Source organism: Oncorhynchus clarkii, chromosome 19, assembly GCF_045791955.1.
Source record: "Oncorhynchus clarkii lewisi isolate Uvic-CL-2024 chromosome 19, UVic_Ocla_1.0, whole genome shotgun sequence".
In the NCBI taxonomy this organism is placed as follows: Eukaryota; Metazoa; Chordata; class Actinopteri; order Salmoniformes; family Salmonidae; genus Oncorhynchus; species Oncorhynchus clarkii.
The window spans coordinates 20,505,947-20,523,162 of record NC_092165.1 but is presented as its reverse complement, the minus strand read 5'-3'; the positions used below and the strand labels follow the sequence as shown (position 1 = coordinate 20,523,162).

Genomic DNA, 17,216 nt, shown 5'->3' with positions numbered 1-17,216 from the left:
AGGTCAGAAGTCTTGCACCCTCTGATCTTGTCGCCCACTGGATTTTCATGAGCAGGCGAGGAGAGAGGACACAAGGAATCAAGGAAACGCAACTGAAATTCTCCCATGTTATCATACAGGGAGAATTCCACCATATTCTTTGTTTATTTGTTCTTTAGGCTACGTCCCAATTCTCCACCCTTCTCCCAAAAGTGCGCACTTGCACACTTCCTGTCATGTCAAATCCATAATGTGCACACTTTGGTAAAAGGCTGGAGAATTGCGACATGGCCATCCTTGGAAATGATATAGTGAGTGTTGGTATTTGTTCTTTCTGGTACTTCTTTCAATTTCAAGTACAAAGTTGAATAGGCACAAGTACCTGAACTCTTACAAAGTTAAATAGTTTATGGCCTGGCATAAATTTGCAATTGGATACGTTTGTTTAAGCCCCTCTAACGAACCCAGAAACGTGTATAGGTCAAACGGTGGGTAAAAATAGTGAGAATTAGGCTGGTATTCAAGCAATTGCAGATAATGGGTTTCTACTAGTGTGCAAATCAAACCCTTTCTGGAAAGCCATGATCTAAAATAGAATTGAATACCCACCTTGTAATTATAATATCTGTTATACTATATGAAAATATAGGCGCTTGTGAGTGGTAAAGAAACAGACGTGGAGGGAGGTCAGTCAAGTTTGACGGGTTTATTAGAGAACAGTGAATATAAAGGTATTTGTTTGTATCTACAGTTGAAGTCGGAAGTTTACATACACTTAGGTTGTAGTCATTAAAACTCGTTTTTCAACCACTACACAAATGTCTTGTTAACAAACTATACTTTTGGCAATTCGGTTAGGACATCTACTTTGTGCATGACACAAGTCATTTTTCCAACAATTGTTTACAGACAGATTATTTCACTTTTGGTCAGCAGCATACCACCCTGCATACCACTGCTGGCTTTCTTCTGAAGCTAAGCAGGGTTGGTCCTGGTCAGTTCCTGGGTGGGAGACCAGATGCTGCTGGAAGTGGTGTTTGGAGGGCCAGTAGGAGGCACTCTTTCCTCTGGTCTAAAAAAATATATCCCAATGCCCTGTGTAGGGTGCCGTCTTTCGGATGGGACATTAAACGGGTGTCCTGACTCTCTGAGGTCATTAAAGATCCCATGGCACTTATCGCCAGGTGTCCTGGCTAAATTCCAAATCTGGCCCTCAAAACCATCACGGTCACCTAATAATCTCCAGTTTACAATTTGCTCATTCATCCCCCTCCTCTCCCCTGTAACTATTCCCCAGGTCGTTGCTGCAAATGAGAATGTATTCTCAGTCAACTTACCTGGTAAAATAATAGATTGATAAAATAAATAATTCACTGTATCACAATTCCAGTGGGTCAGAAGATTACATACACTAAGTTGACTGTGCCTTTAAACAGCTTGGAAAATTCCAGAAAATTATGTCATGGAAGTTTCAGATAGGCTAGTTGACATCATTTGAGTCAATTGGAGGTGTACCTGTGGATGTATTTCAAGGCCTACCTTCAATCTCAGTGCCTCTTTGCTTGACATCATGGGAAAATCAGAAGAAATCAGCCAATACCTCAGAAAAAAACTGTAGGCCTCCACAAGTCTGGTTCATCCTTGGGAGCAATTTCCAAATGCCTGAAGGTACCACGTTCATCTGTACAAACAATAGTATGCAAGTATAAACACCATGGGATCACGCAGCCATCATACCGCTCAGGAAGGAGACGCATTCTGTCTCCTTGGGATGAACGTACTTTGTTGCGTAAAGTGCAAATCAATCCCAGAACAACAGCAAAGGACCTTTTGAAGATGGTGGCGAAAACAGGTACAATCCACAGTTAAATGAGCCCTATATCGACAACCTGCTCAACAAGGAAAAAGCCAGAAACCGCCATAAAAATGCCAGACTATGGTTTGCAACTGCACATGGGGACAAAGATCTTACTTTTTGGAGAATTGTCCTCTGGTCTGATGAAACAAAAATGGAACTGTTTGGCCATAATGACCATTGTTATGTTTGGAGAAAAAAGGGGGATGCTTGCAAGCTGAAGAACACCATCCCAACCATGCCACACGGTGGTGGCAGCATCATGTTGTGGGGGTGCTTTGCTGCAAGAGGGACTGGTGCACTTCACAAAATAGATGGCATTATGAGGGAGGAAAATTATGTGGATATATTGAAGCAACATCTCAAGACATCAGTCAGGAGGTTAAAGCTTGATCGCAAATGGGTCTTCCAAATGGACAATGACCCCAAGCAAAATGGCTTAAGGACAACAAAGTCAAGGTATTGGAGTGGCCATCAAAGCCCTCACCTCAATCCATTAGAAAAATTGTGGGCAGAACTGAAAAAGCGTGTGCGAGCAAGGAGGCCTAGAAAACCTGACTCAGTTACACCAGCTCTGTCGGCGGGGGGAATGGGCCATAATTCCCCAAACTTATTGTGGGAAGCTTGTGGAAGGCCACCCAAAACATTTTACCCAAGTTAAACCATTTAAAGGCAATGCTACCAAATACTAAACTTCTGACCCACTGGAAATGTGATGAAAGAAATAAAAGCTGAAATAAATCATTCTCTATACTATTATTCTGACATTTCACATTCTTAAAATAAAGTGGTGATCCTAACTGACCTAAAACAGGGAACTTTTACTAGGATTAAATGTCAGGAATTGTGAAAAACTGAGTTGAAATGTATTTGGCTAAGGTGTATGTAAACTTCCAACTTCAACTGTATGTAAGTATGTACAGGTCACTGTCAATGTAATGGAAACACCAACAGCAAGTGTCTTAATTAGGCGTTGGGCCACCACGAGCCAGAACAAATTCAATTAGAATAGATTCTGTGTCTGGAACTCGATTGGAGGGATGCAACCCAATTCCATCATTTGGGGTTTTGTTGATGGTGGTGGAAACCTCTGTCCCAGGCACTGCTCCAGAATCTCCCATCAGTGTTCAATTGGGTTGAGATCTGGTGACAGATGGTTAACATCGTTTTCATGCTCATCAAACCATTCCATGACCATTCATGCCGTGTGGCCGTTGTCATCCTATGGGAGCCATGGTAGCCCAAATAATGTCCTGCCCAGCATTTTTATACATAACTCTGCTGGGATGTCAATTGATTAATTATCTCAGGAACTACACCTGTGTGGAAGCACCTCCTTTTAATGAACTTTATATCCCTCATTTACTCAAGTGTTTCCATTATTTTGGCAGTTACCTGAATGTATGTATGTTTGTAGGACTCTATGGCTTCATTTAGACAGGCACCCCAATTCTGGTATTTTTTTCCAGTAATTTAACTTTTGACCAATCACATCAGATATTTTTCAGAGCTGAACTGATTAATTACAAGACAAATTAGTAAAAAAAAAATATCATTATTGGGCTGCCTTGTCTAAACGCAGCCAAATATTCTCTGAGGAAACCACAACTAGTCATACCTCTCCGTGTCTACTATTACACTCTACACAATAATCCAATCAGGCTGCGATACAGTTAGTGATATCATCATGAGAAAAAGGCAATACCATAGGACCATGAAGTGTATGCATCGTTCAGGAACACCGGGTCGGGAAGGAACAAAGAAACAAATGACTTGGATGCCAAACACTTTCAGTTACCTTAAACATGAGTTATTCCTAGCTCTACAGGTAAGGTAACGTTCAAACCGGGGAAAAATACAAGATATTAAGTTAGGATGGGAATATTGACATTTGTGTTGTACAAAAAAAAAAAGCACAGAATCTGTGGGGGAAATACTGTAAACCTCTTCATAATCAGGCAGTGTGGTTTTAGGTTGAAGCGTTTCATCGATGTGTTATGAGGAGGTGACTTCATGCATTACTCAGTAAACTAAACTCTAGTTCAATCGCCTCCTTATAAATGCACATTGTTGATGAACAGTTTCAAGTGAAGTTTCCCTGCCTGATTTATATAGAGGTTGACAGTCATTTTTGCACAAACCTGTGCTCTTTTTGCACCACGAAAATGCCGCCCAAAGTTTATCAACCTCGATAGATCAATCCTCTTATTACAGAGATTTCACTACTGTGCCATTCATCATTTCCATTCAGGCAGTTAATGTGTGTACGAGCAGCCAGGCAGTACCACTATAGTAATGATATAGCAATAATATTGATGGCCATTTAGTCATTTTAGGTGCTGCTCTTCTGATATGTTTTGTTTTGAACTTTTCATCTCCCTTTTTTGAGTAAGTTTTTGTTTTTAGTGTCACACATTTGGCTCTCACACGGTTAAGCTACAGTAGTTATAATAGTAATAAATATGGGTGGGAGCGCGCTGGCTCCCCATTGGCAGAGAAGCCCAAAGTGTTCATGGGAGCTGTAGTTCAGTACAGGTGGCGGGTTAGCAAAGTCCTCCAGGCAGGTTTTTTTTCCATCGACCCTTCACTCAAAAAGGGGGAAAGGAGGCGTTGTTATTATCAGCGTAACTCCTCTCACCCGAAAGAAACAAATTAACACAAAGAAAGATGGGAGTTTCCTTAAACTTCTCGTTGTCGGTGTTGTTTTTCTTGGTTCCAGTGACATACGTCGTGGCGGCGGACATCTTTAGAAGGAGTCCATGGCCTTGAACTCGCTGAGGGCCTGGACGGGCGAGATGTGCTTCTTCTGCGAGCCCCGTCGAACACGCGTCTGACACTCCTCGGGCTTCTCCCGCTTCACCAAGGGCTTCTTCTCGGGCGCCTTCATGCGCCAGCTGACCACAGGCGAGTTGACGGCGGCGGCGCCATACACCTTGGCGTACTTGGTGGACGCCACGTAGCTGGCCTTGACTGTGAGCACCACAGCGTTCATCAGGTTCTTGGCCGCCTGGATCAGGGAGGTGGCGCTGTCCAGCTACGGGGAGAGACAGAGGACATCTTAGATGTTCGATCTTTATACTAACACTATATACGTTGCCCTTATACCTATTTCACTACATAGTATTAACTGTAGTAACAACATTGTAGTTACATGGACATATTAAACATCACATATATTACCTGTATAACACCAGCAATAGAAGCAATTTTTTAGGTCAACTGCAAACCTGCATCATGAACTGCACATAAAAGATTCTGCAAACCCCATGAGGAGGGGGAGAGGTGAGAAGAAGGATAGGGGAGAAGGAAGATCTAAGTGATTGGACAGGTGTAAGCAATAATCCAACCAATTGGATATCCTTCAGGACTTCAATGAAACAGATCTATTGGGCAGGTGTAAGCATTAATACTATCCAACCAATTGGCGATCTGTTGTTTCTTCAAAGAAAGAGTATTGTGACGCACCCCTTTCTTAGACAGACAGTCTTCTAGACATCCCATGTCACGCTGCAAGATAACAAGAACTGCCTGCGTCAAAGAGCTCTCACTGAAGAAGGCTTTATTAAGCGAACAGTTCTTACAGTACAGAGGTGAGCTCTCTCTCTGGTCTCCCCCGCAGGGCGATAGACGATCCCACACTCGTCTTATCAGAGCCCTGAGTAGCTAGACAGGTTCAGAGTGACCGCTGTACCTCCAACACATCTCTGATATGACAGCCTCATTAAGAGAAAGCGGGTGTCCAAAAGAGTATGGTTGCGTCACAAATGGCACCCTATTCCCTATATAGCGCACTACTTTCGACCAGAGCCTGTTATAGTGAACACAGTGCCCATAGAGTTTCAGCTCATCCTGTTGGGACTAAATTACTGCATATAACTGGGTAATTTAAGCATAATTCGGTGTATCGGGGGCACCCACCGTGCTGCTAACCTTTTTATAGTGACCAGCTGGAGTTCGGAGCCAATTAAATCTAGCGGTTGACTCCCTTCTCGGGGTGGGGGGGCAAGGGGGTAGGGGGGCCGGCCGCAGCCTCTAAATGCCAGCCAAACAAAACACAGGGAGAGAGGTGCACCTGACCTCCACCAACTGCTAATTCAGAAGTGTCTGGAAAAAAAGTGGGCGTCGTGTAGCCAGGGCAATGTTTTTCAACTCTTAATTGTCAGTTGTGTTGAGGACTCCCTGGGTTGGGGCTGGAACAAGAGTTTTGCCAGACAAGGACCTGAGTGTTTCTAGCCATAATAAGCCAATCAGAATAGGGGGTATATTTTAACAGATCATAGCGGACATTTTACAATTAATGAATTGCACAATTTCCGAGAATTTAATGAGCCAGTTTAATGGGGGAACGTGCGCGAAGATACTTTTGGTCATGTTGTGTATGTGGGCAGCTACTCGTAGAACATTTAAATCCAAAATCATGTAGAGTTGGTCGCCCTTTTGCTGCTAAAACAGCCTCCACTTTTCTAGGAAGTCTTTCCACTAGATGTTCGAACATTGCTGCAGGGACTTCCATTCAGCCACAAGAGCATTACTGAGGTTGGGCATTGATGTTGGGCGATTAGGCCTGGCTTGCAGGTGGTATTCCAATTCATCCCAAAGATGTTCGATGGAGTTGAGGTCAGGGCTCTGTGCAGGCCAGACAAGTTCTTCCACACCGATCTAGACAAACCATTTCTGTATGGTCCTTGTTTTGTGCACGGGGGCATTGTCATGCTGAAACAGGAAAGGGCCTTCCCCAAATTGTTGACACAAAGTTGGAGCACAGAATCGTCTAGAATGTCATTGTACTGTAGCATTAAGATTTCCCTTCACTGGAACTTAGGGACCTAGCCCAAACCATGAAAAACAGCCCCAGACCATTATTCCTCCTCCACCAAACTTTACAGTTGGCACAATGCATTTGGACAGGTAGCGTTCTCCTGGCATCCGCCAAACCCAGATTCATCTGCCAGATGGTGAAGCGTGATTCATCACTACAGAGAACGTGTTCCCACTGCTGCAGAGTCTAATGGCTTCGAGCTTTGCCCAACTCCAGCCGACACTTGGCATTGCGCATGGTGATTTGCAAATAATAGCTTTTTTTTTTTACTGGACTGATGGTACATGCTTCTGATGGTCATGGTGCTTTCAAGACAACTGGGAAATCCCCCAGAAAATATTATTAGCTTTCAAATCCTTGCTTCCTCTGTGATTGTTTCCTCAATTCCTCTCAAAGCGCATTGGAGGAGAGGATCCAAGTTTCTCCCTCAGAACTCCTCCTCCGATGCTCTTTGAGAGGAATTGGAAGAAACAAGGAGGGAGGAAGCCTAGGGAAGGTCCCTTTAACTACTGAGATAAAGGAATGAGGCCCACACACAGAATATTGCTGCTCAAGCTCAGTGCTTGAATACAACTATTGACAGAGACCCTGGGCCTTGACTGTACCATGTGAGGGTGTTGTGTGGTGAGACTTACCCCAGAGACGATGAGCTCTCCTCCCAGGTTCTGGACCTCGGCCTTGACCTTGCTACAGATGTTGAGCTGGTGGCAGTACAGGGCAATTCTCTGCAGGTAGGCCAGCAGGTCCTGCTTGCAGGCCGAGTCAGGGCACTGAGACATGCACACAAACATGATGATAAAATTAGTTTAAAAACAGGGAAAATAGAAAAAAAATGAGTTTCAAAGCCGGGTTAAGAAATAGTCTTGTACGTCAGAAGTAGTTTATAAAACGGTTGTGCTCATTTTTTCTACTGTATTCATTCCTACAGGAGAAAAACAACCAATCATCGAAATAGCAGTGTCCGATTAGTCAATTAGAAAGTCCCTTTCCAGCCCTCTATTATGAGAAGCCATATGAGTCTACCTCTAGTATATACTGAGGTAAAAACAACACCAGAGAGAAAAACCTGTATCCCTAATGGCACCGTATTCACTATTTAGTGCACTTCTTTACACCAGATCCCACGGGACCTTTTGGGAATAGGGTGCCATTTGAGCCACAGAGAGGGAGCGGGACAGAGACTTTTCAGTCCCACAATGCACACAAAGTAGCTGTAATATATTCTGGACGTCATGCTGCGAAAATTTGCTACAGACCACAAGTTTCCTGGTGGGTAAAGAAAGAAGAGTGCGTTCGCTACTTTGCTTTTAAAACGCTCCCGGGCACCGTTTTCTACAGGATCCTTTTTCCCAATCATTAATAGTAAATGGTCCTAACTAGAACATTCAGGCAGCTCGTCTAGAGTCGAAGGGAAGCGAGGAATTCACACAGGGCTCACTTCCTTGTCTTTAGGGGGGCTGGGATACATTGGGACAGCCAAGTTAAGGGGCTGCACGAGCTAGCTAAGGGACCATGTTAATTAGGGCATGCAACGTTTTCAAACATTTTGCAATGGAAGATGGAACATTTGCATTTCTTATTCAGTAGTCCCTCCCTGTTTCGTTCCATTTTCTTCATGAACACGACCCATCTCTACCTATTCCCCTCAAGTGGCAAATGGCGAATGCCGTGCTTAGATTGTTCCAATGTGCTATCTTTCCACAGTTGCTTTTTTTGACAGTTTAATTGTGCTTTAGTGTGCTTGTTCGCCTACACTGAGTAAGTAAGTAAGGGTGTGAGGCAGACTAGTATCGATGGACTCGAAGTACTCGTGGTGGAGCATTAATGGTCACAGGATAGATGCCTCCCGAGTGGCGCAGTGGTCTAAGGCACTGCATCACAGTGCTAGCTGTGCCACTGGGTTTGAATCCAGGCTCTGTCGCAGCCGGCTGCAACCAGGAGAGCCCATGGGGTGGAGCACAATTGGCCCAGCGTCGTCCGGGTTAGGGGAGTGTTTGGCTGACAGGGATTTCTTGACACGGTCGCCAGGTGTACAGTGTTTCCTCCGACACATTGGTGTGGCTGGGGGTTAAGTGGCCATTGTGTCAAGAAGCAGTGTGGCTTGGCTGGGTTGTGTTTTGGAGGATGCATGGCTCTCAACCTTCGCCTCTCCCGAGTCCGTACGGGAGTTGCAGCAATGAGACAAGACTGTAACTACCAATTGGATACCTTGAAATTGGGGGTAAAAAATAAATAAATCTAAATGGTCACAGATGCACAGTCATCCTGTAACAAATAAATGCTCTGTGTCTCAAATGGCACCACATTCCCTGCATAGGACACTAAGTGACCTACTTATAACCAGGGCTCTGGTCAATAGTAGTGCACTGTATAGGGAATAGGGTGCAATTTGGGATGCACTTTTGTTCACATTATACACTGAACAAAAATAGAAACATGACATGTAAAGTGTTGGTCCCATGTTTCATGAAATGAAAGATCCCAGAAATGTTCTATCCTCACAAAAAGCTGATTTCTCTCAAATTTTGTGCACAATTTGTTTCTTTCTATCCCTGTTAGTGAGCATTTCTTCTTTGCCAAGATAATCCATCCACCTGACAGGTGTGGCATATCAAGAAGCTGATTAAACAGAATGATCCTTACACAGGTCCACCTTGTGAAGGGTACAATAAAAGGACACCCTAAAATGTGTAGTTTTATCACACACAATGCCACAGATTGAGGGAGCATGCAATTGGCATGCTGACTACAGGAATATCCACCAGAGTTGTTGCCAGAGAATTGTATGTTCATTTCTCTACCATAAGCCACCTCCAATGTTGTTTTAGAGAATTTGACAGTCCGTTCAACTGGCCCCACGTGTTGTGGCGTTGTGTGGGAGAGCAGTTTGCTGATGTCAACGGTGTGAGCAGTGGGAGTGGGAGTGCCCAATGGTGGGGTTATGGTATGGGCAGACATAAGCTACGGACAACGAACACAATTGCATTTTATTGATGGAAATTGGAATGCACAGAGATAACGTGACGAGATCCCGAGACCCATTGTCGTGCCATTCATCCGCCGCCATCACCTCATGTTTCAGCATGATAATGCACGGTCCCATGCATTCCTGGAAGCTGAAAATGTTCCAGTTCATCCATGGCCTGCATACTCACCAGACATGTCACCCATTGAGCATGTTTGGGATGCTCTGGATCGACGTGTACGGCTATTCCAGTTCCTGCCAATATCCAGCAACTTCGCACAGCCATTGAAGAGGAGTGGGAGATAATTTCACAGGCCACAATCAACAGCCTGGTCAATGCAAAGGAGATGTGTCGCGCTGCATGAGGCAAATGGTGGTCACACCAGATACTGACTGGTTTTCTGATCAATACCCCCTACTTTTTTTTTAAAGCTATCTCTAATCAACAGATGCATCTTTTTATTACCAGTCATGTGAAATCCATAGATTAGAGCCTAATGAACTTATTTCCATAAACTGATTTCTTTATATGACCTGTAATTGTTCCATGTTGCGTATTATATTTTTTGTTCATTGTACTTCAAAGTACTGTAAATAATCACTTGAGTTTAAAATGGCATCTTTTAAAGATCAAATTCAATTGTATTTGTTGCGTGCACCAAATACAACTGTTGTAGACTTTACTGTAAAAAGCTTACTTACCATTACTTACCACAAGCCCTTTCCCAACAAAAAATAACAATAATGAGGCTATATACAAGGAGTCCTGCATCGTAGGTATTGCATCGTAGGCTACACCTTTGAAAAATACGTACTCATTGAATAGTGTTTCTTATTCTCTTGGCCTTTGGCAGAGCTTTTAAAATAAATACTAAAACCAGCTTTTCATTTCCGGGGGACTCAGGATGTGGCTGCGTTATTGATGTCATGTTAATCAGGCCTTTTGATTTGAACAGATTGTTTTAGTTTTGTAGGCTAGGCTCCCCATTGAATTATTTAAATGTATGACTCAAGCCTTAGCAGTCATTCTGATCTCATTCCCAATGATCAGTTTTTAAAAAATGTATTGGGTTCTGAATTTGCGATGCACCCAGTCGGACTGTCCACGTTTCTGTGCAATAGCCTTTTAATTTAAACGTTTTGGTATATGTACTAGTCTATTTTATTTAATTTATATATGTTTAAGAACTTTGGTTTTACTAATAAATATGTTAAAATAGAGCTAAATGATATGTTTCTTTCTTCAGTCCTTTGTAAATAGGGTAGATGGGCTATATTGGCTAAGGTTGAATGTGATAGTCTGCCTGTAACCAGCTTGAGTTTAGATAAATTAATCAAATTGAAAATGAGCTATTATCAGGCTGGTTAATGTGATGCATGTCTGTTGAATTTAGAAAAACCCACGTACACACCTGCTACTGCGTTGCGGCCGTGGCCTACCACATACTTTTTACTAAACGGTACATGCTAAATACTATGCGACAATGAGTACATAAACGGAATACTAAGTATGTTGTACGGGTGGGGTTTTGGACACGGCCACGTCTCTCCACCAGAGAATTTGGAAAAAACTGCTGGACCAATTACACACAGGCATGTCTCGGCCAAGAGGAGGATGCCATTATCCAAGCAAATTTCAAGAGCTTTTTAAAGCTGTTCAAAAACAAGTTTGAGATGGAATTTTACAGTGGATTTCTTTTTTTCTTCTCTAATATGCTTTGGCCACAACTACATGTTGGATAAGTCATCAACATTATTTGGTTATGATCACACAGAATGAGCTTTTAGAATGGTTATTTTCATTGAACGGTTAGTTTAATTATCTCAGGCGGGTCAGCTTCAACAAACACAGTGGATCATCAAACACACACACAGTAATGTCCCCTTAAAGCTGTGTTCATGCAGTGCTGCCAGTGAGGCAGACAGTGGGAGCAGCTCAGAGGACATGATTACTGCACCCACCACCACCGGCTAGCATTACCACAAATTCCACCCAACGCACGCACGCACGCACACACACACACACACACACACACAACCCCCTTTCTCCCATCACACCAGAAACCCACGAGTTTCTCTCTGCTCCTGGCCAGCTCGGTTCAGGCAGGCAGATGACAATATGGTTCCCTGACTAATAGGCCGCCTCCCCAGCAGATTCCCTCCTGATGTAAATAAACAGTACGGACCATTACCTTGCCAAGGCCGCCAAGGAAAGCAGGCAGCTTCATTCTCTCTCTTCCTCCCTCTTACTCACTCACTCTCTTTCCTGCCACTGACTGGGGAGGACGAATTCCAGCCTGGAATCCAAACTCAATATTGTGAAACAGTGATATTTAGTTTGGGTTTCAGGATGGAATTTCTCTCTTTCCAAACCTTCCTAACGTAGAGTAATTCTAGCCTGGAATCCAAACTGAACGTAGTGAAACAGAGCGATATTCAGTTTGTATTGCCGGCTAGAATTCCTCTCTTCTTCCCTTCATCCTTCTCTAGTCAGAGTGGAATTCTAGCTTGGAAACTAAACTGATCAATGGCGCGATATTTAATTTGGATTCAAGGCTAGTGGAAAACTTTCAAGAGGGAGGAAGAAGCCATTTCGTTTTTGCATAATTGGACCTGAAATGAATCAGCTGCTCTGCATGGGTGACTCAGCAGCAAGACATATGTTATTAAACCAGGGGCCAAAGCTCTGTCAGAACACACACACACACACACACACAAAAGCATCACTAAATCACACCTCTATATTGATGGCTTGTTGCATTTTTAATCAGGTTTGTAGATAAAAACAAGAGCTCTGCCCATGACTCTGGATGCTTCACAAATGGCACCCTATTACCTATATAGTGCATTACATGAAAACCAGGGCCCATAGGGAGGCATTCTAAGTATTCAATAATAAATACATGGTTAGAGCGGCAATGCAAATATGAATAATGATTTTTACATACATATTATAATCAATGTCAGTACAGTCCTAATCTGCACCCCCAAATGATTCCCTATTCCCTACACAGTGAATTACTTTTGACTCCGATGCCCCCATCTCCTTGTGATTCCTTGTTCTCCTGACAATGGCCATTTAAGGCGTCTGGCAGGGGGTCCTGGTAAATGACCATGCCTTGAGTTCTCTTCAACCCCACCTGACCAATAATGAATCCTAAATGGCACCCTATTCCCTATATAGTTCCCTTACTTTGACCATAACCCTATGGGCCCTAGTCGAATGTAGTGCACTAAATAGGGTTACATTTTGGATACAATCATTGTCCTCCCATCTCTATGGTAGGAAGTAGCACAGCGGGTTCCCAGAAGGTAGAACGTTTGTCAAGTGTCCCTGGACTACGCATAGGCCTGAGCTGCTGGACGCAGTGGGCTTTATGTTTTAAGAAAACCCTCAAGGGAAGAAGAAAGAGAGAGAACAAGATAGAGGGGTTAGAAGACAGAGAGAGTAAAGAGTGAGAGAATGAGAGAGAGAGTGAAATAAGCAGATGAAGACTAGAAAGAGACGACAGCAAAAGAAGAAGAATAGCGAGAGATGAGGATAGAGGGAGAGGAGAAAGAGGCCCGGTCCATCCGACTCTTTACTCTGTGGTGAAATGGAGCGAGCTGCCTCTAGGGGTCATTCCATGTCAAGTGCTGCTCTTAGCAGAATAGTTAATTGGAGATTTCACCGCTATTTGGGGTGTTCTTCCAGTCTACTTAATAATTATGAGTGATGAAAGGTGTTTCAGACATAATTATGGACTATAGTTGGGAGAGTTCAAGTAATGTCGTCATTGGTTGATTGAGCCTGCTGTCTGATCAAAAAATGAATGAGTCCTGTTTTGTAGCAATTATTGTAAAAAGCTAGCAACGAGTAGATATGGTTGTCTTTGCTAAATAGAGCCATTGGATTAGTCTCAATGATGTGTCTATCTGAGAGATATATTTCCTTGTTCCCACCATCTAAGGCAGGCTTTTCAAAATGGGTGAGGTACTGTAATAGTTCGCAGGTTCACCGGAGCTATGTTACTGTGCACTGTCTGAGATTACTAACTAATTAGCTACAATGGCTGCTTCTGATTCCGCTTTCCAAGAAGAGCTGGATTAAAAAAACTTTTTAAAATCTTCTTTTACATACAGTTGAAGTCGGAAGTTTACATACACTTAGGTTGGAGTCATTAAAACTTGTTTTTCAACCACTCCACACATTTCTTGTTAACAAACTACAGTTTTGGCAAGTTGGTTAGGACATCTACTTTATGCATGAAACAAGTCATTTTTCCAACAATTGTTTACAGACAGATAATTTCATTTATAATTCACTGTATCACAATTACAGTGGGTCAAAACTTTACATACACTAAGTTGACTGTGCCTTTAAACATCTTGGCAAATTCCAGAATATTAAATCATGGCTTTTGAAGCTTCTGGGTTGGCGCCCCCCTTGGGTTGTGCCGTGGCGGAGATCTTTGTGGGCTATACTCGGCCTTGTCTCAGGATGGTAAGTTGGTGGTTGAAGATATCCCTCTAGTGGTGTGGGGGCTGTGCTTTGGCAAAGTGGGTGGGGTTATATCCTTCCTGTTTGGCCCTGTCCTGGGGTGTCATCGGATGGGGCCACAGTGTCTCCTGACCCCTCCTGTCTCAGCCTACAGTATTTACGCTGCAGTAGTTTATGTGTCGGGGGGCTAGGGTCAGTTTGTTATATCTGGAGTACTTTTCCTGTCCTATCCGGTGTCCTGTGTGAATTTAAGTATGCTCTCTCTAATTCTCTCTTTCTTTCTCTCTCTCGGAGGACCTGAGCCCTAGGACCATGCCCCAGGACTACCTGACATGATGACTACTTGCTGTCCCCAGTCCATCTGGCCGTGCTGCTGCTCCAGTTTCAACTGTTCTGCCTGTGATTATTATTATTTGACCATGCTGGTCATTTATGAACATTTTAACATCTTGGCCATGTTCTGTTATAACCTCCACCCGGCACAGCCAGAAGAGGACTGGCCACCCCACATAGCCTGGTTCCTCTCTAGGTTTCTTCCTAGGTTTTGGCCTTTCTAGGGAATTTTTCCTAGACACCGTGCTTCTACACCTGCATTGCTTGCTGTTTGGGGTTTTAGGCTTAGTTTCTGTACAGCACTTTGAGATATCAGCTGATGTACGAAGGGCTATATAAATACATTTGATTTGATTTGATAGGCTAATTGACATAATTTAAAATCATTTTAGTCAATTGGAGGTGTACCTGTGGATGTGTTTCAAGGCCTACCTTCAAACTCAGTGTCTCTTTGCTTGACATCATGGGAAAATCAAAAGAAATCAGCCAAGACCTCAGAAAACAAATTGTAGACCTCCACTAGTCTGGTTCATCCTTCAGAGAAATTTCCAAATGCATGAAGGTACCACGTTCATCTGTACAAAGAATAGTACGCAAGTATAAACACCATGGAACCACGCAGCCATCATACCGTTCAAGAAGGAGATGTGTTCTGTCTCCTAGAGATGAACGTACTTTAGTGCGAAAAGTGCAAATCAATCCCAGAACAACAGCAAAGGACCTTGTGAAGATGGTGGAGGAAACAGGTAAAAAAGTATCTACATCCACAGTAAAATTAGTCCTATATCGACATAACCTGAAAGGCTGCACAGCAAGGAAGAAGCCACTGCTCCAGAACCGCCATAAAAAAGTCATAAAGTACATTTAGGAAAATTGCTATTTAGCAAGTTTTTTTCTCTCAGTTGTCGTGTCTTTGGCCCAGGCCAACGTCATGACACAGCCATATCCAATACCAGGTGTATCAAACTCCATTCTTTGAATGATGCTGTGTCTGCATGCGTGTATTACAATTATACACTTCAACAGTGTTTACCACTCCTGCTCCTGGGACATCAATGATTACACATTGTAACTATACAATAGACTAGAAACATAAGTAAAGGCTGATTTGTAATTCATATATACAGAAAAGAACAGTACACTACACCTCCTATGCATATCAAACTCCCTTCATCTGAATGAATCTGAGGAGGTTCTCCCAGCCATGTGGACGATTGAAAACAGGGCAGCAAAGTTTGTTTGTCACCAGAGCAGTTTAGAGCATATTACTACTTGCCTGTGAATAACCAGACCTTCGTATAAAACTTGCTATGCTGAATTCTTGATGCTCAACCAAAGGTGATGCCATATCCTGTCAGCACGCCCACAAGCAAAGCACTCAGGCGGAGAATGACGCGTGGAAGAGAGCGAGGAAAGAGATGGGAGTAACAATCCAGGCTATTTGCTCTGAGATCGGCATAATAATGTAATGAAACAAGCAGGGAGCAGGTTTCGAACCCTCAACATTCTAGCCCGAAGTCCAGCACGCTATCGACTGTGCCCAAATGTATTATTTGAGGTTGGGGCCGATTGTGGCTAAAAACACTTTATCAACTTTAACAAGTGGAAAGGAGGCTATGTTTACTTGTCAGACTGCACAGTAGCCTAAAAAACAAATGCAGGTGGCTTATATCTTCAAAATGCTTTAAATGCTTTATTATCCGAATGTAAAAGTATATACTGTACAGTAATGTATTTCTTCATCAGCATCTCCATGCTTTCGTTAATAAAATAATGCTAAAAATACTCTTTCAAAATGCAGATGTTAATTTAGTTATGGCTCCATAACAAATGGTAATAAATATCACAGATTTACAGTAATATTGGAACAAAGTTGTCTTATGAATGCAAACTATTTAGAATACTCCAATCCTCTTATGCTGTAGCCTACTCCCGACCATCACGTTGTACGGCGCCATATGTTCCATTCCATCCTAACAGAAACCCTGAGGGCTTCATTTTTCTCGGAATAGAAACACCATAATATTAATCCAAATTTTAAGCCACATTAATTAAAATCAATCCCATGTACTATGTTATTACAAAAACGGTTTTAAATTCCAATATGAAAGACTTTCAAATGCCAATATGAAAGACTTTCAAATGCTTCTCAAAGATGCCCTCTGGTGGTCAAAAAAATGGCTGACAAGGAACCACCGTACAGTATGATATGTTAATAATATATTAATGGATATATACAGTGAAATAGAACAGCAGTGAAATTTCCCTTTAAGACCCCCCCCCCCCCCCCCCCTCTCTCTCTCTCTCTCTCTCTCACACACACATACAAACAGACACACATAACCGGGCACAAACACACACCTCCCCCTCAATCTCCCATCCATCTGCAGAACAGTCAGACTGACAGACTGCTCTTAACATGCTCTTTAATAGGGTTTGATGTAGAGCATTGCAAAAAGGGTTGCTACTTGAGAGACCTGAAATCAGTCCCCTCTTTTTGAGCAGCATCACATTGCAGAAAGAGAATTCATCCAAAATGGCACCCTAGTCCCTATATAGTGCACTACTTTTGAACAGAGCCTGATGGACTCCCATAAAGACCTAGTCAAAGTAGTACACCACTGTATATAAGAAATAGGGTGCCATTTTACACGCACACTCATCATCTAGCATGAGAGGAGGGCAGCAGAAGGCTGTGAATATTCAGCAAACACCAGTCAAAGAATCGTTTAAAGGCGGAATTAAAAATGGCAAGCCACCTGCTCAGTTTCAGCGTTTGTTGATT

General features: G+C 42.9%; 1 protein-coding gene across 4 annotated transcripts in view; it reads right to left on the bottom strand.

The window, feature by feature from the left end:
• Window positions 1–661: 661 nt before the first annotated feature.
• The window catches only part of LOC139374910 (catenin alpha-2), a 677,819-nt gene continuing 661,264 nt past the window's right edge, over window positions 662–17,216 (bottom strand). For all 4 annotated transcript variants that reach the window (XM_071116130.1, XM_071116133.1, XM_071116132.1 and 1 more), the window contains 2 exons: window positions 7,289–7,423; window positions 662–4,868 (listed from right to left, as the gene is read on the bottom strand). In XM_071116130.1, the coding sequence (XP_070972231.1) occupies window positions 4,581–4,868; window positions 7,289–7,423 (423 nt within the window). In that variant the 3' untranslated portion in view covers window positions 662–4,580. The remainder of the gene's footprint in view (window positions 4,869–7,288; window positions 7,424–17,216) is intronic.